General features: G+C 52.9%; 1 protein-coding gene across 1 annotated transcript in view; it reads right to left on the minus strand.

Moving 5' to 3' along the window:
- Positions 1 to 11,429: 11,429 nt before the first annotated feature.
- Positions 11,430 to 25,900, minus strand: part of STX6 (syntaxin 6) — a 47,628-nt gene continuing 33,157 nt past the window's right edge. The window contains exons 5-8 of the mRNA XM_075528089.1: positions 25,720 to 25,845; positions 24,142 to 24,248; positions 20,384 to 20,478; positions 11,430 to 16,231 (exon numbers count right to left, since the gene is read on the minus strand). Coding sequence (XP_075384204.1) covers positions 16,155 to 16,231; positions 20,384 to 20,478; positions 24,142 to 24,248; positions 25,720 to 25,845 — 405 coding nt within the window. The 3' untranslated portion in view covers positions 11,430 to 16,154. The remainder of the gene's footprint in view (positions 16,232 to 20,383; positions 20,479 to 24,141; positions 24,249 to 25,719; positions 25,846 to 25,900) is intronic.

The raw sequence follows: 25,900 nt of genomic DNA on the forward strand, positions 1-25,900 counted from the left end.
CTGCCCACTCATCTCTGGGTTACCAACTAGGAGTCCGATACTCAGAAAGGTGAAACCACTCATGCAGGGTCCCAGCAGCAAACACACGGCGGGGGCCCGCTTTGCACACAGCCAGCCCTCTGTGACACTGAGCCACCTCCTTCCAGCAGCCTGAGCTCAGAGGTGGTGCGCTCCTTCAGAGCACGTCCCTCCCCGCCCCACAAAGACTGGGACCTGAGGGTAGGCCAGGCTGGGCGGGTCCACAGCTGGGATCCATGGGGGCAGGGGAGGGACTTAGCTCCCATTTCCCACGTGGCTGGAGCCCCCACACCTCCCCCAGGGGCAAAGGCACAAGGGCAAGCAGAGCGCACCTTTCCAGAGCAGCGTTTCCAAACTGCAGGTACAACACGGCCGTAAAACCAGTTCCATGGGCCCAACCTGGACTCATACCACAGGTTACCTACCACACAGGATCTACAAGAGGGCTCCGAGACGTTTGTGGAACATTCCCATGATCTTTTCATCCCATTTCCCCACAAGCTTTATTTTTTAAAAAGTCAGGCCATGACACTGTAGGAATCTTTCAAAATATGAAGCTGCTCTTCCTCGGCCCCTGCATCCTCTGGGGAGTCTGCGCTTCTGATGGCGATCCTCCCCGCCCCCCAAGCCTCCCTGAAGGCTCCGGTGCTCTTTGATCCACGCTACGTCAAAGTGGCCGCTCGCCATCCTCAGACCCCTCCAGCCACGTTCCTTTTCTATGTGCTTTGAGTTTGGGAGCAAAACGTCGGAAGGGGCAAGAACAAGGGCTTGGGGAAGATCCTGTCTGGCTCCCAACGAAGCTCTGGGAGGAAGCCCTTCCTGCCCTTGAAGATGGCGGGTGCCGTGTCCTGCTGGGACACAAGGTCTTCCTGGTGCAACCTGTCTTAATTCTGCTGCTTTCAAACTCCTTAAAATTTCCTAAAGAACTCAAGCCAATTGCCGCCAAGTCCATGAGAATTTATGTTGCCCCTGTAGGACAGGGGGACACGGTCCCACTAGGGTTTCCGAGGCTGGGAGTCTACGGGAGCAGAAAGTGGACAGCCCAAGCGTTTTCCTGGGGAGCTCCTGCAGTTAGCTGCCAGTCATGTAACCCCCATGCTACGGCCGGTGTCCATTGACAGGTGCAGTCCCTGGCACCTTCTGAGAGGACCTTCCTGCCTTCCTGCCTTGGATTTAGCCCAGCTCAGCAGCCACTGTTTTGATTGGCCCTTTGTTTGTTTCTTTGGGATGCATCTGAATGAGACTGACAAGCACGTCACAAATGTGGTACTGAGAGACTGGTATGGAGCCATCCACTGGTCACAAAGACGTGTTTAAGCTCATTTTATTGGGGAGAAGCCTGGCCTGTGTGACCTAGAGTCCTAGCAATGCTGGCCCTCGGCACGGGGCTTTGTGAAAAACGCCATCTGCGTACACCACCATCATCACCACCACCACCACCACCCCCATCACCACCATCACTATCACCACCCCACCACCATCACCACCCCACCCCCACCCCCACCATCACTATCACCACCACCACCACCACTATCACCAACACCACTATCACCACCATTACCACCCCCCAACCATCATCCCACCACTATCACCAACACCACTATCACCACCATTACCACCCCCCCAACCATCATCCCCCCACCCCCACCATCATCACTATCACCACCCCCCACCCCCCCACCATCACCACCACCACCACCCCCATCACTACCACCACTACCACCATCACTATCACCACCATCACTATCATCACTATCACCATCACCACCACCACTACCACCATCACCACCATCACTATCATCACTATCACCACCACCACCACCACTACCACCATCACCACCATCACTATCACCACCACCACTACCACCATCACCACCATCACTATCATCACTATCACCACTACCACCACCACCACTACCACCATCACTATCACTATCACCACCCCCACCACTATCACCACTACCACCATCACCACCACCATCCCACCCCCACCACCATCACCACCACCCCCACCACCACCACTATCACCACCACCACTACCACCACCCCATCACCACCACCCCACCCCCACTACCCCACTACCATCACCACCTTCACCACCCCCACCACCACCATTACCCCCACCACCATCACCCTCCCCCACCACCATCACCACCCCCACCATCACCACCACCACCCCCACCATCAACACCCCCACCATCCACCCCCACCACTATCACCACCACCACCACCACCCCCACCATCACCACCCCCACCATCACCACCACCACCCCCACCATCACCACCCCTACCATCCACCCCCACCACTATCACCACTACCACCACCACCACCACCACCACCACCACCACAATACACCCTTAGTGGTTTCTGTAGAGTGAGTTCTGACTCCTGCTGACCTCATGTTTCAGAGAACGGCCCCGCGGGCATTTCTGGGCTGTTGTTTTCATTTATTTATTTGGTAGTTTTTATAGGAGCAGATCTACACACACACGTACATGAGTGGCGATAAAAAAAGTATGGAGAAATATTCCAAAGTATATGAGCTCCTCCCAATATGTACATATATATAAATGTATGTAAATAATATGCCTATATAAATATAGACATCAAAGCTATACAAGGGGGCTTCAAACATTGGTGGAAGAATTATAGTAATTTTATTGGTATATAATTAACATCATACAATTTAATAGTTCAGTCATATGAGAAGTTCTGCAATCATCACAATCAATCTCAGAACACCTTTTGCATGCTCGTTGTTAGCTCCCTGTTTCCCCCCAACCTCCCTGCCCACCCCTAGGTAAATATTAATCCAGGAATAACTTAGAGAATAATCATACCTGGATACAGAATATCATATCAAACACAAATACGAAACAAAAAATCAACAATGACAAAACAGAAATACCTCACTAGAAAATAACAGAAAATATTAAAAACAATTTGAAAATGGGACGAGAGAACTGATGTTACATTTTAACCTAACCGCATCTGCTATAGTCGTTATGAAGCTGTCTGATAGCAAGGCTGCTCAGTCTCTGGACTGTGATCAGAGGGGTCACCAGAGGCTTTATGCAGGTGGGGGTGCCACAAATGGACTTTAGACTTCCACTGTCTTTTTTTTTTTTTTTGCCTTTTGCAAACCGGAGGTTCATAATTTAAGCTCCAATTCTGTTCCTTCCTCTGGATTTGATTATTTATAATCCTTGCATCACGCAGGCTGGTATTTGCCTTCCTCGTGGGCTTAGTTGACACGTCACTTAGATGGCTGCTTATTTTAAGATGAGCCTTTTAGAGCCCAAATGTTATTTTCTCTGAATGCGGGGCACCATCTGATTTCCTCACTGCATGACATAGCACCTATGTCTTCGGGGATCTTTTCATTCGGGCAGGTATCGAGTAGGGCCATGTCATAAGAACTAATTATTCTTAGATTAGGGCTATGATTAACTGTGCAGCCAAAACCCATTCATATATCATATTCTGGTTCACTGTAGAGACATCCTTATCATTTTCTGATAGAGACCATTATAAACTATCTCTATGGGACATAGGTAATTCTGGTGATGGTACCATGAAGTCAGTCAATAAAATTTCAAACACTGTTGAGAAACACTGGTTCAGACCACAGTACAGGAATTGTTGACGTGTACAGATTGAAAGCTTAAGTGACTGGACGCTGTTTACATGAACTGAGGGTTGGAGGTAGGACAAAGCTTTCAGTGACACTCATTCACAAAGGCAGAGCCATGGCTGCCAGATTCACCTGTGTCACACAGACAAGGAGAGTGTGACCACAGTAAAGCTATGGTAGTGCAGGCCACCAGACACCGGGCCCCTGAGAGCCAGAGTCACCTGCTTTGCTCCCACGAGGGAGCATGTCTGTTCCTTAAATCTGCTACAGGTGAGTTTAGGGTAAAGCCAGTTGGTGGAGTTTGGTGGCATTTCTACATCGAATCCCCGTGTGGCCTATGAAGGATGCTGCACGCCTAGAAAGGACAGAGTCTGAAGTCCCTGTGCATGGCCCAGACACTAGGGGCTGGATAGAAACTAGGTCAAAAGTGTCCAGTTAGGAACCTAACCCCTTGGGTTCAATAGGAATATTCAGCGTTACCCCCTCCCAGTGCCCGTGGCAGATTGTCCCAGCCAGTTTACACACCAACAGAAGGATAATGGCCTTTTCTAAGACACATGCTGTCATCCACCTCAGCCCCCCCTCTCCCTCCAAACCTCCGCCATGGCTGACTTGAATTTCCAGGAAGGGTCCCTTAGAGAAGGGTCCGTGGATCTCTCACCTTCTTGAGAAACGGACCCCAGGTGAGGTGAGGTCTTCTATCAAGTGGTTTTTAAGATACGCAGATAAAAGGGGTTCATGAGCACTGGGCAGGTTCACCACCTCATTCCATTATTGCACAGACTTCTGAAGCTCCCTCGCTGCTATCAAGGTGTTCAGACTCACAGTGACACTGAGGAAGGTTTCCAGGGCTGTGAACCTTTATAGGAGCAGATAGCCTCAGCTTTCTCCCAAGGAGCATTTGGTGAGTTTGAACCAGCAACCTTACCATTAGCAGTCTGACCCTGACCCAACGGCTAGGCCAAGGATCCTTCATTTGTGTATAGGTCATTGCTATTATTAGATACAGTTGAGTCGGTTCCAACTCACCGTGACCCTGAGTTGAAACACACTGCCTGGTCCTGCGCCGTCCACACAATTGGTTTTATGTCGGAGCCCACGGTTGCAGCCAAGGTGTCAATCCATCCTGTCAAGGTCTTCCTCCTTTCCGCCGCCTCTCTCCTTTACCGAGCATGATATTCTTCTCCAGGCTCTGGGCTCATCTGACAAGTTCAAAGCACGTTCGATGAAGTCTCAACAGCCTTGCTTCTAAGGCGCATTTAGCTCATTCATCTTCCAAGACAGACCTGTTAGCTCTTCTAGAAGCAGTGCATGGTACTGTCAATATTCTCTACCAGCACCGGAACTCAGAGCACCCATATAGGTGTGTACAGATACAGAGAAACAATAGAGTGCAGCACACAAAACCAGGTAGACTTTATTGGGGGAAGTATTTTTTTCAAGTGAGTGTGTGTCCTAGGTTGGAATTGAAAGTCTGCCCTGGCACTGGAGGGAAGCTGAAATAAAAATGCCTCTGGGTAAAGGCTGAAAGGCGGCATCGGGCTCCCCCACCCTGCCTGCGTTCAGCTCCACCAGCTGGGCCTCTGGTTTCAGCCGAGGCTCTCCAGCATGGGCTTGGGAAACCTTCCGCAGCCTGGACACTGCACGGCTGTTAGTCATTCAGACAGAACTGCGTGGATTAAGACCGGGAAAGGTGAGCGTCGGGGTGGTGTCCTCTCACTGCACTTATGCACTCTGTGCGCTAGGCTGGATGAAGACTGCCGGGAGGCTGGGAACAACCTGCGGGAGGCGTGCTCGCCGCAATGACCTGCCTGCTGAAAATGAAGAGGCCTCGAAGCACTTACTAATGGCAGCGGAAGACCGCAGCCTGCAGGGTGGATGACACACTCAGTGTCAGGAAAACAAGACGCTGGCAATGGGGGCCACAGCCCAAACTCAAGACACCTAATACACTGCCATCGAATCCGTTCCGCTGAGGGTGCCGGAGGAGCCCCGCGGTATCACGGGTTAAGCATTAGGCTTGATGGAGGGGACCAAGAGACCCCAGATCCAAATGTTATTTATAGGGACACATTTAGTAAGTCTTACATGGGCAAAGCCAACTGATCCGGATGAGGGAAGCCCTGGGCACTAGCCCATAGTGGAGCCCAGGGTCCCCCCCGAGGGCGTGGGAGGCCAAGGAAACCGTCAGCGAAGCGTGCCGGGCAGCAGAGGCAGCTGTGACCGCTGCAGGAGGGACAGCAGCACCATGGGGGGGGGGGGGGCGTGAGTGGGACACTACAGCAAGCTAGATGGACGAGCTTACAAGATTGGTTCGGAGTATGTATGATCATGGCTGTGTGGCCCCAGTGCCCGTTTCCATCCAGGACACGCCCAGGGACGTGTCAGAGCGTTGGGCTGCCCTCCCCGGGCCAGCTCGGGTGTGGTGTGTGTGGCAAATTCACTTTCCAGCACACGCTGCCTGAGGCCGAGTCTCTGTGGACTCTCAAAACGGGCCTAGGGCCTTCACTGTAATTTGTAGTTTTATGCAAATTGAGTCCTCAGAATGTAAGCTCTAATGGTGTATGGCTAACCCCTCGGTGTATGGGTCCCACCCTCCGAGGGTGAGAGTGGAGGCTCCCTCTGTCCCCCTAAATATCCCCGGAAACCGTGAGGAACCCTACTCTGCGCTAGGGTGCGGAGCCAGCCAGTAAAGGCGGTTCAGTGCGCCTGGCCTTCCGGAGGAGGGGAGGAGCATCCCCCAGTTGAAGTCCTCCTGGTTGCCAAGAGGCCAGGGACTCAAGAACAAAGCGTGATAACAGGGCTAGATTTCCTAGTCCTCCAAACTGGCCCTGGGCACTCCCCTGCCCCCGGTGCCTGCTCTGGGTAACCTTCCCACTCCGAGTCGCTCACCCCTGGCTCTTTCTGGCAACCACTGGGCTTCCTGAACCCATCTGACTGGTCCACCCTTTAAGCTGGAGCTTTTCAAAAGGCCCTGTTGTCATTTGTCCCCGACTCCCATCGTCTGGTTCCCACAGAGCCAGAGCCCCTGTTGAGAAGTGGCGCCAGACTTCCTGGGCAAGCAGCTTTGCCTGGCTCAGCTCTGCTGCTGGTGGGCTTCCGCAGGTGGCAATACCCCCAGGAAGGGGCAATACCCCCAGGAGATGGGTCCGGAGGCTCTGCCGGAGAGCCAGAGCCTAACCAACAGCTGTCCTGCCAGGCCTGCATGGAACCGGGGCTCTCCTGGGGCTGCAGGGCTGCCTGCCCACTGGCTCTGTTGGTTTTGCCCTTCTGTCATCGGGCCTCACGCCTCCATTCACACCAGTTGGAATTGCCCATAGGACCTGATGTCCAGCACTGAGAAGGCAGCCTGCTCACATCCCCAGAGTGGGGACAACCGTGAAAATAATGGGCCGAGCAAGGCGGTTTCCCAGAAGAGCCAGCCCGGCCCGGCCCACAGCCTCGGGACTGCAGGCTGCCTCCAGCCCTGGGGCTAAGCTCAGGACCACACACTGGTAGTTGTGAGGCTCCCAGCCGGGTTCCTGTCTCAGCAGCCATGGTTTTGAGCCTCACCCTGGGCTCCTCAGACTGCCGTGTTCCAGGACGTTTCTGAGCGTACGTGTGCAGGGGCTTAACACCTTTTGCACATTTCCAGCCAAATAAACCACAAATGGTACAAATATTTGTAACCAGGAAGGTCTGAGCTCCTCGCGCTACACGCCTCAGGGTTTAATGTACTGTCAAGTCCAAGGTCACTGGTACCCACGCTTTCCCTTATGCACCTCTAGTTCAATGTTCTGTTCCACCACCACCGTGTCAAGCTGTGACCCTCCGCAGGGCCCCCTGGCACCACCAGTTCTGAGCCGTGCCTCCGTGAAATATCTGCCGCTCCCACCGGAGCCTCACAATGGTCCAGCCAGACCTGACTGACTCACTGACTGACTTAATCAGCCTAAGTCCCGCATTCTAGCTGTGGCCGTGGGTTACCCTCAAGCTGATTCTGACTTCTAACCTCCCTCCAGATTGAGGACAACTGGCCCATGGGCTTTCCTGGGCTCTAGTCTCTGCCATGTCTGTTCTGCAGAGCAGCTGGTTGGTTCCAACTTCAATTTTAGCAGCTCAGGTCTTCACCATTGGACACGAAGGCTTCTCTTACTTAGGCATCTCCTTGGAGAAATCCCAGAATGGTCCCATGCCGCAGACTTCATGGGTTAAATGGGCCTCCATTGTCTCTCCCCTATGGTACAGTGAGAATGAATAGTGTCTTGCTCCACACAGGCCTGGTGGTGCAGTGGTTGTGCATTGGGCTGCTAACCATAAGGTCAGGAGTTCAAAACCACAAGCTGCTCCTTGGGAAACAGATGAGGCTTTCTACAACTGTAAAGAATTACTGTCTTAGGAACCCACCAGGCAGTTCTACCCTGCCCCACAGGGTCACTCTGAGTTTAGTTTCAGGTTCCTACCCAGGGGACCTGGTGGCACCATGGAATAAGCCTTGGACTACCACTGCAGACTTGCAGCTGCGGACACCCAGCATCAGGTTGTGCTGACAGGGAATCTACTTGATGGCAGTGGGTGTTTTTAGGTTTGGTGTTTTTACTGCTTGGGTTAAAGAGCTGCCCGGCAACCCGGAATTCCTCACTACACATTGGCTGTGAGTGTCAGCTATGACGTAGATGATGGCTGGGGAAGCCTGTTCAGTGGAGAGTGGTGGCATAGCAGGTTAGACAGTGTCGGAAAGGCGGGGTTTGGAACAGCCAAGTGCTTCTGGGTGGGAGATAGGGTGGTCTGCTTCTGTGAAGATTACAGCCCCGGACACCCCTGGGGGCAGTTGTATGCTTGTCCCATAGGGTCCCCCTGAATCAGACTGGTGAGAAGCCTTAACACACACACTTTGTGAACATGGATGGCAGAGGGCAGGGTGTGCTGGGAGGTGGTTGGGAGAGAGGGGGGGGCCAGGGAGGCGCCAGAGGGAAATGCTATTTGGGGGTCAGAGGTAGGCTCTTGGAGGCCCTTGCTGAGTGTGTTTGTGGTGACCTGCGTCCCACAAGCTCCTACTGTGTGCCCTCTACAGCTGGGTGGGAGGGCCCTGGCTAGACAACAGATGGGGGTAGTGGGGGGCGGGGCAGGGTGCTAAAGCCGGAGGATTTACTGATTTGAAAATTATACTGTTGGACAATGAGCCATTGTGACAGTGTGGCAGGGTCTTTGTGAAGGTCTTGCTTTTTAACATTTCATGTAAGGATGACAGCCTGTGGGACTTCTCTTCTCCGGCCGGGCGGAGCCCCAAGTGGAACCACAGAGGTGTGAGTAGCCAGTGGAGTAGGAGCCTCTGACCGCCGTCCTCAGCCACCCCCTCAGTCTGGAGATGAGCTCCGCCAACGTTCAGTCCAACTAAGTGGGAAATAGCAGCATTGTGGATGTGGGCATACTGCAGAAGAGCCGACCCTTGGAGACTCACGGGGCAGCTGTGTACCGGAGGGCCGAGAGCAGGGGCTTGGCAAGGAGGTGTGCGGACAGAGCCCCAGGCAGGGAGCGGAGCAGCGGTGACAAACCACGAGCAGCAGCATGTGTATGATGGTGCGTGAAACTGGTGATGTGCTCTGTAACCTTCCCCCAATTCACAATAAAAGGTTACAAACCCGCGCCTTGTGGATGCAAGACTCCTCCCTTTGTCACGGTCATCCACAGCTGCCAGGGCCCCACGGGTCGGGGAGGTGTGATCGGCCTTTATACTGGAACAAATCGGTCCATTTCCCCTTTCTAAATCCCTTCTTCAATTATTAAGCGTAACTCCAAATAAGCACCGTGCTTGCAGTGACGCTAAGCCTGTGTATTTAGCTCAATCCTCTAGCTATGAAGCCGTTTGGAGGCAGCCAGACTGAGGATTTAGGGCGCTCTGATGCTGGGCTCTGGGAGCCGCTGCAGGAAGGGGCTTTGACACTCCCTACCCATCTGACCCAGCCCCACTTCCCCATGCCTGTTTTCACTGTCATTTAAAATTGTTTTGTCTGTGAATGAGGCCAAAGTTGATGGAACAGATCATGTCTTACATTCCATAATTCATACACATTTCGTTTGCAATTCCCATCACCCACTCGGCTTTCCTGCCCGGTTTGTCCTGCCCTAGTTCCTCGCGTGCCCTGAGACTCTGAACTTTGACAGGAGTAAGTGTGCCCTTTGATCTCAAAGGGTTGGGGATTTTTAAGCACAGAGGTGGGTTCAGGTCCAGACGAGCAGGGTGGTGGAGGGCCACAATCGTGGTGACTCTGGTTCACTTGCAAGGTGAGTGGGTACATAGTCACTTGAAGCGTTGGATGAGTTACGGCAGACAGAGCACTCAGACATAACCAAGCGTGCGCTGCCAGGGTGAGCCTGTAGGGCCGCGCGAACCTGCTCCCCAGGGTTCCGAAGGCTGACAATCCTTACAGAAGCAGCGAGCCTCATTTTTCTCCAGAAGGGGTTCAACTCACCCACCATGTTGTTTCAGAGCGGAGTGCTTAACCACTGTGGAACACAGAAGGCTCAGTCCTATCAGCAAAGTTGATGGGGGCAGATCAAGACTCCTGCCCTCGAGGGGCTCGCGTGGCCTCATCACAAACACAATTCAGGAGACAGCTTTCAACCATGGATACAGTTAGCCAATGTTCCTGTTTGCCTGCTTTGGAGTGAAGCGTTTAACTTTACCCAAAGAATTCATCTTTGCCTTTGTTCCATGAGAAAGAACCAAGGCTTCCCATTGGTTCGGTTTGAGAATTAGCATTCCATCCGAGGCTGGACCAGACTCTACAGGTTGTTTCCCAGTGTTGGTTATGTCCAGTCATTCACTCTCCCTGTTCTATGACCACCTGTAACCGATGCTCATCACCTGGGGATCTGTAGGCAGCACCTGAGGATGGGGTTGAAAGGCAGTTGGGCTGGGTATCCTTTGGGGTATGAATCAGAATGAACAGGCTGGAAGTCCTAGAAAGAACCTCTAAACCCGCCATTTCCCCGTGACGAAGGTGTCTGTGCTGAGGCTCCAGGCTCCACCCGAGGGTTTCTGCAGTGACTCAGGTGAGGGCTGGTGAGGCCAGAGGCCCACGGAGCGCTATCAGCTGCTCTCAGGGAAGGGGAAGTCAACCATGCCTACAAAATGAGACCCCCAGTAAGGGTGTGGATGCTGAAGCTCCTCAGGCTTCCTGGTTGTCAAGACATCAGGGCTCAGGGGTGTCTTTGGAAACTTCAAGGCGAGACCCTTCTCAGATACTGTGCTGTGCCTCTCTTTGTGTCCTTTCGGAGCCAGAGGGCAGAAAGAAATGAGGGTGTCATGAGGAACCCCGAAGCTTATGATGGATGCCTTGGGCAGACTTGTCCACCTGGAGGACTGTTCCCCTTCGATTTGGGAGCTGACAGCTCAGCTGAGGAAGTATGGCAAGGGCAGTAGGGAATGGGAAGGGTTTTGCTGTTTGTCAGATGAAGGGGCAGACTGGTGGCTAACACCAGCACTTCCTTACAGTGCTCTCTCCTACTCCTGATGGAGAGAAACTCCTGTGTCTGGGCACATTTGGGTACCTATTTTGAATTTAAGAGTTCATATAAGTTGCTTGGCTAGGAAAAACACAATTTCTAACTCATACCTTCCAGCAGCCACAAACTTCCCCTGCCCTAAGTATGTGCATGCTTATCTCTCTCTGTGTGTGTAGCTGTGTTTGGCTATGAAAGGAACTTAAACACACACACACACACACACACACACACACACACACACACACACACACACCAATCAACCAGCCAAAAACTCCAGGACAAAGCAAACAGTCTCGCCAATTCTTTTTAATACTGAACAGGATTCCTTTTACACTTAGAACATGATTTCATGAGAAGTAAGAAATGTTGCTAATATACATCAGGGTTTAAAAATATTACCTTTAAGGATGGCTAGTTTGGGTTTTTGTTTTTAAACAAGTATTACAAAAAAATATTTTTTCAGGCTTGTAGTGTCATCAAGTGTCAGAGTTACAATCGAAGCGAGGTTTTTTTTTGGCGGGGTATTTGACAGAGGAGGCCACCAGCCTGCTCTGAGTTTGTGATCAGCAAGTCTGGATGGGGCCTAGGAATCTGCACTTCAAACAACTGCCCTGGGGCTGCTGTCCTGGTGGTGCTGGAGATTGCACGGCTAACAAAAATTCCCAGCCCCTGGACTGTTGTAAACTTCTCGCCCAGGGCTGGGAATTTCCCTCTAGCTGCAGGATGTTAGGCAGAATGTGAAAACTTGGCTTCTGTTTGTACCTGCTGATCATGAATAAAACCACAAAGGGTCCTTATCCTTGGTGGGGGAGATACAGTGGTTGATTCTTGCCCAGTTTTGTCAGGCTAATTACCCATTGCATTTTGGAATTGTACCAATTTCCAATGATTAGATATATGGCCTTCGGGGCTCTTGTCAGCCAACACTGAAGCCAAGGGCCTACTTCTGATGTAGACTCAAGTAACCGAGGAGCCTCCCCATATGATCCCTCAAACCTTAAACAAATACCAGGAATATGCTTTCAAGGTCACGCACGACATGTGTTGTTAAACGTCTGTAGCAGGCCACAGCTGAGGGGGGGACCAGCCTGCTGGCTTAAGTCAGGGGGAGACCAAGCTGCTGCGTCTTTCCTTCATCCGTCCCCAAGCACAGGCAGTTCACAGCGACCTAAGGCATCGCCACCTCTCTCGGCACGCTGGTGCTTGCTCCAAAGGCAAGGATTAGCAAACTGCGGGCGAAGGGGGGGCAGGCACCAGCACCCATCTGGACTGCGGTCACTGAGGTCAGTTTCCATCACCTTCCGCTTGTCCTACAGATGCCAAGGCTTCCCAATGGCCAAGTCCAGAAAGCAATGGGCCCAGTGACTTTCTTGGAGGCGGGGCAGGCTGTCACTATTTTCTCTCTAGAAGAGGGCCGAGCTAATGATCCCATGTCCCCCAGGACTGCCATGTAGGAGAGCGGGCTGGAGGCCGCTCTTTGGAGCTGTGCCCTTGCCGTGGGTTATCCAGCCTGGGGCTTTAGTCCAGGCAGTTCACAGCTGTGCTGCCCAAGACCTGGTCTCTTAGGCTGGGCCGGAACAGCGAACAGCACCCGCGCTTATGCACAGCAGACTTTACAGAACCATTGCTGTGGTGCCCCACCCCCACCCCGTGGGACAGAAGAGAATGGCCCAGGCTGGTGCGCTAGGGGCATTGATCGCCACAGCTAGTGCTGGTCGGTTTGGATCTCCAACCTGTGGTTCGCAGTCAAGTGCTTTACTGCTGCGCCACCAGATTCCTTTCTGAGAACAAGACTGTATGACTTTAACAACAGGCTTCAAAGGCTGGGGGTTGGGCATTCAGTCGGGTCCGAGTGAACAGAAGTACAGCCTGGCAGGATCGCGCTGTGCCCGGCTGTCTATCCTCAACTCAGGAAAGGCTCAGGCTGATGGGAAGGACTTTGGGGTTGGACTTGCTGGAATTCTTGATTTTAAATTATCCCTCTCGGTGATGGCCAAAAAATATTTCATGAAAATTTTTTCCTTTAAACAGAAGAGAAATGAATGCAGAGTGAGGAAGCTTAAGAGGGAGAATAAGAGGTAGCGTAGTCTCTGATTTGGAATTTCTGCCCTCCAGGCAGCCCACCCTTTGTTTGCAAATTCTCCTCTGTCCCGAGGTGCAGCCAATAATGCAAACCCTATGGAGTTGAAAAGCAAATCATTTATCATTCAATTTTCACATCCTCAAATGCGATGAATGCTCTCGAAGGGCATCCGGGAATAGACGGCCCTGTGGTAAGGGGGAAATACTGAAACAGCTCTTGGCTCCGGCACCTTCCCTTACAGAAGGTAAACTGCTTAACGGAGACAGGCTGGAGCTGGAGTGGAAGACTAGATTCTCTTCGCAGCCCTGCCTCTCACGAGGTGAGGAGGAGTGCAAGCTGCCAAGCGGTTGGCTAGCAGACCCATCAGTCTGTCTAACTGGAGAAACGCAGAGCCGCGGGCAAGTCACCAAGCGTCCCCCTTCGGCTCGGGCGTGAAGTCTGAAATGGCACACCACACACACACACACACACACGCACACACAGAGCAGTGTGAGGCGTCACAGCCCACACAGAGACAAGACCAGAAACTGGACTGAAAACAACTCTCTCAAGCCTTTATCCCCGGCCCTGCCCCCCAATCAGTTGACAAGGAACACGATCATCCGATACACACACATCCTCTCTGTTACCTGTCACACTCTGCCAGTTCTGTAAGAGCAACGGATACGGGACTCACGCCAAAGGCTGCAGAAAAAGACCTCAACTGCTACGGGTGGTGCACACGGCAGTGTGGGGGGTGGGGGGGTGTCCTGCTGCTTCCCTCATCTCCCTCCTCCGTGACACAAGATGAGGAGACAGCAGGAGGGACCACATGGAGCCCCGCTGAAACCCGCAGACATCAGGACCACTGATTGTCGTGGTTCAGGGTCTGAGCAAGGGACCTTCAGATTACCACGGGCTCTGCAGTGACTGCCTGTCAGGGTGCAGCAGGCTCAGACCCAGGTCAAGTCCCCCTGCCCGAAGGCTGGCTCCGATGAATAAATTAAGAGGTTGCCATCAGAGAGCACCCTCTCAAGGCAGGGGAGGGCAGTGACCCTACATGGAAGACACATGGTGCCTGCGTTTTAGGCAAATTCGCTTTCCAGAACAACCTGGTGCCCCAAAGCCACTGTTTAGCAAACAATCATTGGGGTCAGCATGCCAAGCCTAAGGGTATCCAAGAATTTCACGATTAAGCCCAAACTTGGTCTCTGATCTAATGGGGATGTCTTACGGATGAGTAGGCGCTACTGACACAAGTGCTGTTTTGTGTGGCTCGGTTCAAGGGGGAGGGGGAGGGGTGTGCAACAGCATGGCTTTGAACCTAGGCAATCGGAATGAGGATGCCAGCCTGCTTTAAAATGTGGGGAGCGTAGGCTACCGGTACTGAAACAAGGCCCTCACATTTACTTTTAAAGTCAGACTTGGTCATTTTAATGCACCTCTAAGGGCTTATGGAACACACCTGGGGAACGTCCAACACTCAGACGACATAATAATCTAGTACCCCGATCCCTTAAGCTCTTAGTTCTCAAATGGGATTGAGTGTTAGCCACCCCGTTCGGTGTAGATTTGCTTTAGGTCTTCAACAACAAGATTCCCTTACCTACCACGAATCTCAACAGGAGAGAAGACCCTTCTTTAAACAACTGTTACAAATATTTATTTCAAAGTGCAATTCAAGAGTAAGCCTCGCAAACAAATCACACAAAAGTGCACACATGCGTGCGCACCCCCCCACACACACACACAGAGACTACAAACAGAACAAGGAAAAGATGTGAGATAAAGCCAGTGGGGAGCTGAGGAGCGCCCCCCGCAAGGCGCGCCAAGGAGAGGTCCAAGAAAACTCGTGTGGACGGTGCTGCTCTTTCCAAGCGTGAGAGGGTGGCGAGGCCGGTGGGTGCAGCCTCCATGGCCCAGCTCTGCCAAGGCTCAGCTGCTACCAGCCTCTCCCAGAGGGGGACCAAACCGTGGGGCATCAAAAGGTCCTAGAGACTTGCGGGTGAGTGCCTCAGCCACTTTAGCCGTGTCAGCTCAGGGACAGCCTCGGGGAGACTCGGCTGTCGGAATGGGGAGCCAAAGAAACTGGCTTAGGGGGAAGAACGAACCAGGCTCACCTACCCACCCTCAGTCACGGGAGAAGAGCATGGGCCAGAACTGGCCTTCTATCATGATCACTCTGGCCAACCACCCCTGCCCCTCACCTGGCTGGCTGCCCGTGTGTGGAGGCCACAGGACTTACATGACCCAGGAGGAAGCGCTGGTGTCCGAGTCCATTCGGGCGTGCCGCCAAGAGTCCCAGCCCCCGGTGAGGGGTGGTCCTGTAAGTTCAAGTTGCCCCCTGGGAAGAAGTCCTGGAGCAGCCCTCTCCGCTGTGCAAACAAGGCTCCTGGGGCTTTCTTCCCGTTTATTAAAGCCACAGTCGTTAGCACCTGGGACCACCAGCGCTTTTCCCTCTTTTCCAGCAGTTGTCTCCCCCACCCCCTCTCCCACCTTCACCCCGTTGAAGAGTGCCTGGAAAACCAAGTCCATCCCAGCACATATCCCTGAAAAACAAACCACTGCATTGTCTGTCATGAGGGCTAATGTTCACAACAGCCACAAAGTGACCCCTGCACCCCTCAGGACTGGGCAGAGGTGCCACTGGGGTGTGCCGGGAGAAGAGCTGCCATCGGTGGGCAGGTGGGAGGAATGAGCGGGAGTGAGTGGCAGGGGCTTCTCCCGGTGGCTAGGGTCCCCCCGCAGGGAGTGCCTGGCAGGCATGGAGCGGCGTCCCGGTGCCCAGGGGGCCGCCCCGGCCTCTGTGTAGAGCCCGGAGTGTGTAGTCCCTGGCCATCCTGGTCCCACGCTGGGCTGGAGGCGCTGTCTCCAAGGTGGGCCGTGGGCGTGCGGACGAGAGGAATGTGAGTGGCCTGCGGTGGCCACGCAGGAGGACCTGGCCAGGCCTGTCACAGCACGAAGAAGAGGACCAGCACAACCAGCAGGATCGCAAAGAGGACGGCTATGGCACACCACTGGCGCCGGTCTGTAAGGCAGGACAGGGGTTAGCACCATACCCAGGGACCCTGCACCCCTGATCGCTATGAATGACGGGACATGATGGACAGGGGTTGGGGTTGGGAGTGGGGGTTGGGCTCTTTAGCTCCCATCCCGGCTGCACTTCAGGTATGCCTGCCAGCCCCGGAACATACGCCCCTTAATAAGTATGTGCCGTGTCACAGGCCTTTAATTACGCTCTGTGCATCTTGGCCTTCTCAGGGTGGTTCTATATCCCTGGAAAAATGGCTGGCATGGATACTACAGATCAAAGCCGGCCTGTTTCCTCCCCGCCTCCGAGGTCAAACCATCCAATTCAACGGTCGTCGTTCTACCCCAGGATGGAATGTGCTGGAGGTCACTCTGAAACCCCACAGCTGGACGTCAGCACGCTCAGAGTGTCTCTGCACTGAGACTGGAGAAGCGAGCGTACTTAGCCAGGAGCCACACTGGAGGAAGAGATGCGCTCAAGCTGCGTGGGACACGCCCCTCCGGCACCTCAGAGGCTCATGCCCAAGCAGGCAGGGTGGGGAGGTCGGAGGGGGTGCCTGGGTGGACTTCCAACCCGGCGCTCCAGCTCGACAGCAGCTGCCTGTGAGCTGATGGGAGAGTCAGACAGGCACACAGGCCACGTGGTGCACAGCGCCCTCGTCCGGGGCTTGACAGAACAGCAGAACAGGCAGCTTCCCACAGATGGGTCCTGGGGTGGCCGGGCGACTTTCTGTCGTCTATGAACGTGGCCATCACCCACCAGGAATGAGGCCTGCAGAAACGGACATGCTGACCCAGCAGAAACCCACGGATTTCAGGACAACATAGCCCCATGAATCGAAGGTCTTCAACATTTCCACAAAGCAATGCTAACTAGATAAACGTGCACTTTGAAAAGCAGGTATAAATATCATGGACATCCAAGTCTTACCGATGACATGAGAATGGAGCCTAAATTATAGTGTGCACTCTTCTCAGGAGTGACCACCTTGCTTGCCACGTCAGGCATGTGAGAAGCTCGGTGTGAACAGGGCAAAGGCCCCAGACGGGTCGGTCCCTTCTGTGAGGTCGACCACACTCACAGCCCCATGAGGAGCTTAAGGAGAGCAGGTGAGGAGGCTGCCCTCCCACACGTCACCACAGAACCAGCCTGCCCCCCCCCCTCCCGCCTCTGGCTTCCCAGCTGCATGACAGGGGGTTTTCATGGGGGAGAAAAGCCTCACACAAGCAGACACAACCCAAGAATGCGCTTTTAGGGCCACTCTCCTTTGAAGTGGGAAGTTGCTTCTAGAAGCATGAACCAGAGTGCCCCGGGGATTTGTTTTGCTGGCAAACTGCTCCCTGCATTTCTTACGGAGCGGCATTAACCTTCAGAGCATTTAGCACCTCCAGTGAAAGCGTTAACCAGCTCGGCAAGCTCAGATGCTGTCTCACAAACTCAGGGGGAAGCAAATGCACTTTGGTGCTAGTTCTGCGCAGCCCCCTTCCCGTCGATGTACTTCTTTGCCCTAAAATGATGTGAAGCAGAATGTGGGAAAGGGAGGGGCTATGAATCAATATCTGCTAAAGAGAATCCATTTTCTCTGGGCAGAAGGAAGAGAGGTCACTTTATTTTCTCTTGAGTGACCGGGAAAAGTGAGTTTGGAGAGAGATGTTGGCTGATCTCCCGCCCGGCCACTGGGAGGGGAGACACCCGGGCCCCACGTCCGCTTCAGCAAACATCAGGGGGTCTTCGGTACATTGTCCTGATGGACGGATTAGGTTAAGAAGCGGCGAACTTGTTCAAACGTACTGAACAAGAACAGCGGCAGGCAGATACAAAAATGTCCTGGTTGTTAAACTGAAACAGACACCACTGAGCCAGAGATCGGTAAGCAATGCTGCTTCGACAGCAGCCAAAGATGAAGAGATCCACAGGCGAACTGCTCCTGGTGTGGGGGACTGCTTTCGTATGGGCTTTCTAGCCCTGTCTTGTAACTCCCACCGACTTACTGGGTGGGGCCAGACAAACAAGGTCTCTCAAGTGCAAACAACGGGTGGTCAGTTGTGTCATCCCAGAGACAGAAAGTGGGGACCACTACCAACAAGAGCAGAGCACGTCCTCTGGACCCCAGGTTCCCGTGCTGAGACCCTCCTCGACAAGGAGACAGAAAGAACACTGACAAGATGCAGTGCGGGGCAGCAGAACCAGGAGACAGCACTATACAGTACAGTCGGCGTCCCGGCCACAGAGGGGGGTGGGGGTGGGGGGAGGCTGAGCACCTTCTCTCTGAGCGGGGTGCTTTGGGCACTCACTGGGAGAGCCGAAGAACTTTGTAACACTGGTCTGAGCAGGGTCGGGCTGAGAGCAGAGAAAGGCAGAGGCCTGCCTGCAGGCAAAGCTGAGAAGCTGTCCTGACCGAAGCACCAGGAGCTATCCTGAGTTGTTCCTGCTCTCGAACTGTACGGCTTCTTCCTGAATAAATCCTGTGTGGCCACGTCACAGACGATGGAAGGAGCCGAGAGTGCTGCGGGAGGAGGGCCTGTTGCGGTCTGACTCGGCGAAGAGGTCAGAGAGCGGAGGCGTGCCTGACCTCTGGCTCACAGCAGCCAGCCTTAAGGGAAGGCTGAGTTTCTCTCCTCGAGGGGACCTTAGGCGGTCAGACACTCCCATTTTTCACTGTCAAAAGAGTAGGGCCTTTCTGGCCAAATTCTCTTATTTTCTGGCTCTCTTTCTTATACAAAGTTCTTGCTTTGCTCGCCAAATTTTTCTTCTGGGAGAGAGTAGACTACGCCCGTGCTACTGATACACCCTGAACTGCTCATCACAATGCAAGTCCTCTTCTAAATGGCTCCTGCCGAGACTGCAGGGAGACAGACAGTGCATCTTTGTGCCTGTGCTCTTCCCGACACACTGCTGCTCGAGGCACTGCTCCACTTCGTGGCTGGTGCCCACACCAGCGAGCGGCCCCACTGGCCACGTCCAGAATACTCTAGCAAAGCCTTTCTTAGAAGCAGAGGGGTGGGGGTTGCAGAGGAAAGAACAGGGGAATCAGAAGGAAGCCTTTGCAAACCTCTCTCTGCATCAAAGACGGACTTAGCTGCTACCTGCTTCTCCTGGAAGCCCGGATCCAGGCAATGGAGAGCCTGACTGGAAGCAGAGACACTTGCTTGTGGGATGGGAGGAGCCAACGCCAGCTCGGAGCAGCCCTTTAGTTTGGATAAGGGCCTGTGGTGGCACAGCAGGTTAAGCTTGGATTACAGGCTTGGAAGCACTGTGGGTCACAGTCATAGGATTCAACAGCCGTGGGCTTTATTTTGGAGAGCACAGACCCCTTTGCCCCGCAGTGCCACCTGTCTTACTGGTTTCCAAACAAACACTGACTGAGTCCTAATATGGGGTGAACACCAAACCGAAACTACCGCCAGCCCACACAGGGAGGGCCCTACAGGCCGAGTGGCACCGCCCCTGCGCAGTTGTACAGACTGGACTGAGGTGGGAGAAGGACCGCTGTGGTGCTAGAACCCGGAGGAGCACTCCAGCTCCTCCTTCCCCCACTCACCCCACACCAGGTGTAGCGAGGACGCCAGAAACACCCCCACCCACCCACGGCCACCGAGCCTGTTCAAGAGCAGACCCTGCAGTTAGCAGTCCACCGCCTAACCCACAGCACGGCCAGCGTTCCCAGAGAATGGAAGAGAGGCTGCCTTGATCCTCCAGCGTGAAGACCCACGGGGACCCCTCCTCCTGTACTCATGGGATGGGGGGCTTCCTTGTGGCCCACCTGGAGAGCAAGGCCGCTGCAGCAGGTCAGGCTGCATTTCAGGACTACCGTTTAAAGTGGGTCTGCCACAAAATACAGTCAGTTTGGGAGAAACAACGCCCGGCTTCTTAATTATGGTTTTAAATGCCCCTTATTGGCAAGGAAAAATACTCAAGGGGAAAAACAGTGAAAGATTCTGTAATTGCAGAGGAAGCTGTTGCTCCACTCAGGAACCGCCTGGAAGGCAACCGTGTGCAGGAGAGTGGCCCGCTCTGCAGAGACCTTTCCCCCGAGCAGCCTGGAAAGGGAAGGCCTGTGCACCGTCTTCCCGACGATGCTCCACAGGAGAGACATTGGAATGAGCACACAGGACTGCACTCTGCACGCTACACCCCGAATGTACATACCACTGGTCATGTGAGACACTTTTGCAAGTTTCTTCATCACATTGTCCAGACGAGACTGTGTGCTCTCCAACTCGTGAGAGAAATCATCCAGCATACTACGGAGAAGCAGAGAGGAGAGCAGGCAGGAGGTGAGCATGGAGCCCCAGCCGCACAGAGGACGCAGACCCTGGCTCCAGCATGGGCGGCACTGGGATGCAGACCACACCCCCTGGGGCCAGGTAGGTTATTAATTTCAGAATTTGGAGAATTTCTAAAAGAAAGGTTACACATACTGTGCTTTATCCAAAACACCAGCAAGGCTGGGGGCGCCTCTTTAATACAACACATTATATTGCTTCTGAAAAAAATAACCAGGAATCAAGAGTTACTGTTGGTCTTTTCTGGAACGTAAGCTTGCTAAAAGCTTGCTAAAGCTGCAGACGCAGAGGCAGGAACCCGACCGGGCAAGAATACACTTCCACAGCAGGGCAGAGCTAGAGAGACAGCTGCGCTCTGCCACGGACTTTTCACGCTCCTCGGACAGGCACCCGACGTGCTTGGGACTATTTCCTTACACACACACACACACACACACACACACACACGCGCGGCAATCATTTTAACACTGAGTGCTTGATAAGACTGTGTGCAGGGTCTTCCCAAAGGGCTACAAAATCAATTTCATAAATTTAGAAATAGTCTTTCACCACATACTATTTCCCTGTAAAGCACAACGGTTTTTGCCATCGAGCTGGAGGAGCCTGGGACTAACCCAATGTCTGTGCTCCTTTTTGGTCCGCACGCCTGGAGAAGGCAGTGTCACCCACCGAGACACACCTAAGTCCCAGCATGCACAGACTGGCTGGCCAACACGTAGCTGGGAAAGAACATGGCAACCAGTCCAGTCCCAGCGCACTTATTTCCCAAATCATCACACACTCGGATTTTCACTTTTTTTTAAATAAGTCATTTTACGGGGGGCTCTTACAGCTCTTAAAATAGTCCACACATCCATTGTGTCAAGGACATTTGTACATGTGTTGCCATCATCCTTTTCTTTTATGTTTGGTCAAGCACATTTGTACATTGCCCTCATCATTCTCAAAACATTTGCTTTCTACTTGAGCCCTTGCTATCAGCTCATTTTCCCCCTCCCTCATGAACCCTTGATAATTTATAAATTATTACTATCTTGTCATGTCTTATACTGTCTGACGTCTCCCTTGACCCACTTTTCTGTTATCCATCCCCCAGGGAGAAGGTTATATGTAGATCCTTGTAATCGGTTCCCCTTTTCTACCCCACCTTCCCTCCCCACCCCCCCCCAGTATTGCTAATCTAACCACTGGTCCTGAAGGGTTCATCTGTCCTGAATTCCCTGTGTTTCCATTTCCTATCTGTACCAGTGTACATGCTCCGATCTAGCCAGATTTGTAAGGTAGAATTGGGATCATGATAGTGTATGGGGGGGTGCGGGGGGGGGGAAGTAGAAGCATTAAAGAACTAGAGGAAAGTTGTATGTTTCATCGTTGCTACTGCCTCGTCTCCTCCCCACAACCTTTCTGTAAGGGGATGTCCAGTTGCCTACAGATGGGCTCTGGGTCTCCACTCTGCACTCCCTGTCATTCACAATGATATGATTTTTTGTTCTTTAATGCCTTATACCTGATCCCTTCGACACCTCATGGTCACACAGGCTGGTGTGCTTTTCCATGTGGGCTTTGTTGCTTTTGGCTAGATGGACGCTTGTTTACCTTCAAGCCTTTAAGACCCCAGATGTTGTATCTTTTGATAGGAAGGCACCATCAGCTTTCTTCACCACATTTGCTTATGTACCCACTTTGTCTTCAGCAATCGTCAGGAAGGTGAGCAACATGGAATGCCAGTTTAATAGAACAAAGTGTTCTTGCATTGAGGGAGTACTTGAGTGGATGCCAATGTCCATCTGCTACTTTAATACTAATCCTATACATATACACATAGATCTATTTCCCAATCATCATAAATATATTTACATATGTACATGCCTGTATTTAGACCTCTATAAATGCTCTTTGCCTCCCAGTTATTTCCTCTATTTCCTTTTACTTTCCTCTTGTCCCATTATCAGGCTCAGCCTTCATTTCAGTAATTCTTGGTTACACTGCCCTTGATCAAGCCCTACCAGGCCTCTTACACCCTCCTCGCCAGTGATTTTGGATCACTTGTTCCTTTGTCCCTGGGTTTGTTAACACCAATTCCTTTCCTCTGCCTCCCACTTTCCCATGTCCCCCTGGAACCATCAGTCCAGTTGTTTTCTCCTCCAGATTGTTTATCCAGCCTATCTTATCTAGATAGACCTGCAGAGATAATAATATGCACAAAAGCAAGACAGAGCAAACAAAGCAACAAAAGAAAATAACAACAAAAAGCAATGACAAAAAAGAAAAAAGCCTGTAAATAGTTCAAGGTGTGTTTGTTGACCTTTAGGAGTGTTTTCCAATCAAGTCTGATGGGGTGTCACGTCCCTCCCCAAAGTCTATTTTTGGTACTCCCTTGGGACTTCCCTGCTCTGCTCCCCTTGCTGCTCTGTTGCATGTCCTTAGTGTTTTGCCTCGGTGTGGAGGGGTGAGATGGGGCACAATTCCCACACTGTCTCCAGTGTTGTCCCCTGAAGGGCTATGGGTCAGTGAGGGATGTTGTGTCTCATAGTGGGGCCGGGCACTTTTAATTTTTTTTAAATCATTTTATTTGGGGCTTATAAAGCTCTTATAACAATCCATACATCAATTGAATCAGGCAGATTTGTACATATGCTGCCATCATTCTTTTCTAGACATTTACTTTCTATTGAGCCCTTAGTATCAGCTTTTTCCCCTCCCTCGCCCAACCCTCCAGACCGCTTGATAAATTATAAATTATTATTTTCATATCTTACACCAACCTCTCGCTGTCACCCTTCCCCCACGGTTTCTGTTGGTCGCCCCCCTGGAAGGGGTGTGCGTGGTTATGTGTCGATCATTGCAATTGGTTCCCCCTTCCTCCCCTCCTCTCACCACCTTCCCCCTGCCTGTCTGGTGTTGCCACTCCCATTCCTGTTCCTGGATTCCGTGTGTCACGAGCTCTGATCTCTCAGCTGTAGCTGTTCACATGCTCCAGTTCAGCCTGCAGTGAAAGGCAGGGCTGACAGTGGGGGGTGAGGAAGCCTCAAAGAACCAGAGGAGTAGTGTGTTTCATCGGTGTTTTACTGGACCCTGGTTGCCTCCTCCCACCTCACTGCCCCACAGCCCACACCTCCGCCTGACTTCCACCCGCTCATCCTACCCTTTCCGCTCTCAGGGATCTTAGGCTAAGCTGGGCTCTCAAGGCATCGCGTACTTCCTCCATCGCGGTGCTGTCGCGGCCCAGGCAATGACCAGTATGCATTTACGCAATGTCCATTTTACCCAGCAAAACTGCTCTGTGTGGCACAAGCAGGGCCGATTCTGTCTGTTCCGATACCTCCAGGGCCTCCTCTACCTAAGGCAGAATTAATAGAACCTACCAGCCGTCCCATGGGGGAAGGATGTGTAAGTCTGCTTCTGGGAGGATTTCAGCCTTGGAAACTCCCTGTAGTAGCTCTACTGTTTCCTACTGGGCTGCTTGCTGGCTGAGTCAGTGTCGACGAGGTGGCAGTAGGCTTGGTCTGGATTTCTGGTTGGTGAGCACGATACCTTTTGGTTTTACTAACAATGTCACTGTTACCTTTTCCCCCGACTCAGCGACAGCGTTTGCTCCCCTCGATGTCCCTGCATACTCACACCGCCTGCTCCTCCAGCTCCCCTCCAATGCGCTGGGACATGTTCTTCAGCACCCCGATGCTGCCAGAGACCAGCTCCAACTGCTCATCCTGCTGCTCCACAATCAGCTGGTGCCAGAGAAACGGGAGAGAAGCCATGAAAATCCATCTTACCTGGTTCCGAGCCCAGCACTCTGGCAGCTGCCAGCTTCTTTGCCAACTCGGGACAATTCTCATTCAGAGGCACGGCCTAGAAACCAAAGGCCCAGACCGTCGCCTCCGAGAGCATGCTGCTCAAAAGGTGGCATTGTCGAGCTACCGCTCCCTCCCACGGGTGCAGTGTGTGACCGCTCAGCGGGGCTTGAAACACCCACAGGGAGAGACTCCGCTGCCCAAAGCCCGATTAAAGCCAGACAAAGGCTCAAGGCACACGTGCAGACCACTGAGACACGGGTCTTCGGAAGAACAAGGTCTCAATCCACACACGTCTTGGATGTGGGAAAACCTCAGGGGCAGAATGCTTCCTCCCCTTCTCCAGGACAAACTAGGGCAGGCCTTGGAGCAGGAAGTTACTCCTCGCTGCACTTTTTAAAATCTGACTGGCTGGTCACTAACAATTGAAATAGACAACGGGCTAAGCAAACCCATGGGAAAAGAATTCGGGACTCCAGCCTACACACGCAGGGCAGAGTCCCTCACTGCGTTGCATGGGCAGTCCCTCTGTTACACCTGGAAGGTTTCCGACACCCCTGTGCCAGGCCCATCAGGCACTTTCCCAACAGCAGGTGCTCACTTCCTGTGTCTGTCTGGCCGCACAATGGTACTTTTCAGGGTATTCCAAACGCTTCCATGAAGCCGCTGCGTGCTCGACATACTGCACTGTGGGGCAGACACTCTTACACGCACTGGGAAAACACAAAGTGCGTGCAACTCGCTTTACTGTGAGGCCTGCTTAATGGCGGTGGCCTGGCCCTGCAGTGCTGCTCCTGAGGCCTGCCTGTACATAGCCAACGACGGCCAAGACCCACGAGTCTCAAGCAGGAGGGGCTGCAGTCTCCAGAGTTCTGGGGACCGGCTTCCTTCTACTGACCTCCCCACACATCAAAGGCAGCGCAGATCTCACCACCCTCACTTTCCTCTCTCCTCAACACCCCCGAGGCAACCGCTTTCAATACAATGGTGCCACCAAACATTTTCCAGTGGCTAAACGAGGACTCGATTTGGGGGTAGGGTGTGTGTGTGTGTGTGTGTGTGTGTGTGTGTGTGTGTGTGTGTGTGTGTGTACATACCTTTGTGGAAGAAAACAAAAACAATTCCAAAACAAAATACAGAAGTGGATCCAGGCTGAAAAAGAGGGCTTACTTTTTAAGCCAGTGGCCTTGAGTGCCATTTTCGGAGGCGTAATCAAACTCGATTCTCTGGAAACTGGTTGGCACTCGAACGGTCTGAAAAGCCTTTCTGTGTGTACTCACTCCACCACTGGGCACAGTCTTCCCAAGCAAGAGCCCTGGGCCAGCACCCTGGTCATTAGCAACAAAACACCGGGGTTGGCAGGGTGGGTCCGTGCTGGCTCCCCGTCCGAGGCTGACTCTGAGGGTACCTGCTGCTGGGCCTGCTGCTCCTCGATGAAGTGGGAATTGGCCAACTGCAGCTCCTGGTCCAGGCGTCTGTACTTACTGCCGGTCCCTGTGCGCCAGCTCTGGCCACCACTTTCTCCTAGCAGGGCCTGAGTGAGCAGGCGCCGGGGTCAGGAGGAAGAAGCAGTTACTGTCCATGAACAC

The sequence above is a fragment of the Tenrec ecaudatus genome, chromosome 1, assembly GCF_050624435.1.
Source record: "Tenrec ecaudatus isolate mTenEca1 chromosome 1, mTenEca1.hap1, whole genome shotgun sequence".
NCBI classification, from domain to species: Eukaryota; Metazoa; Chordata; class Mammalia; order Afrosoricida; family Tenrecidae; genus Tenrec; species Tenrec ecaudatus.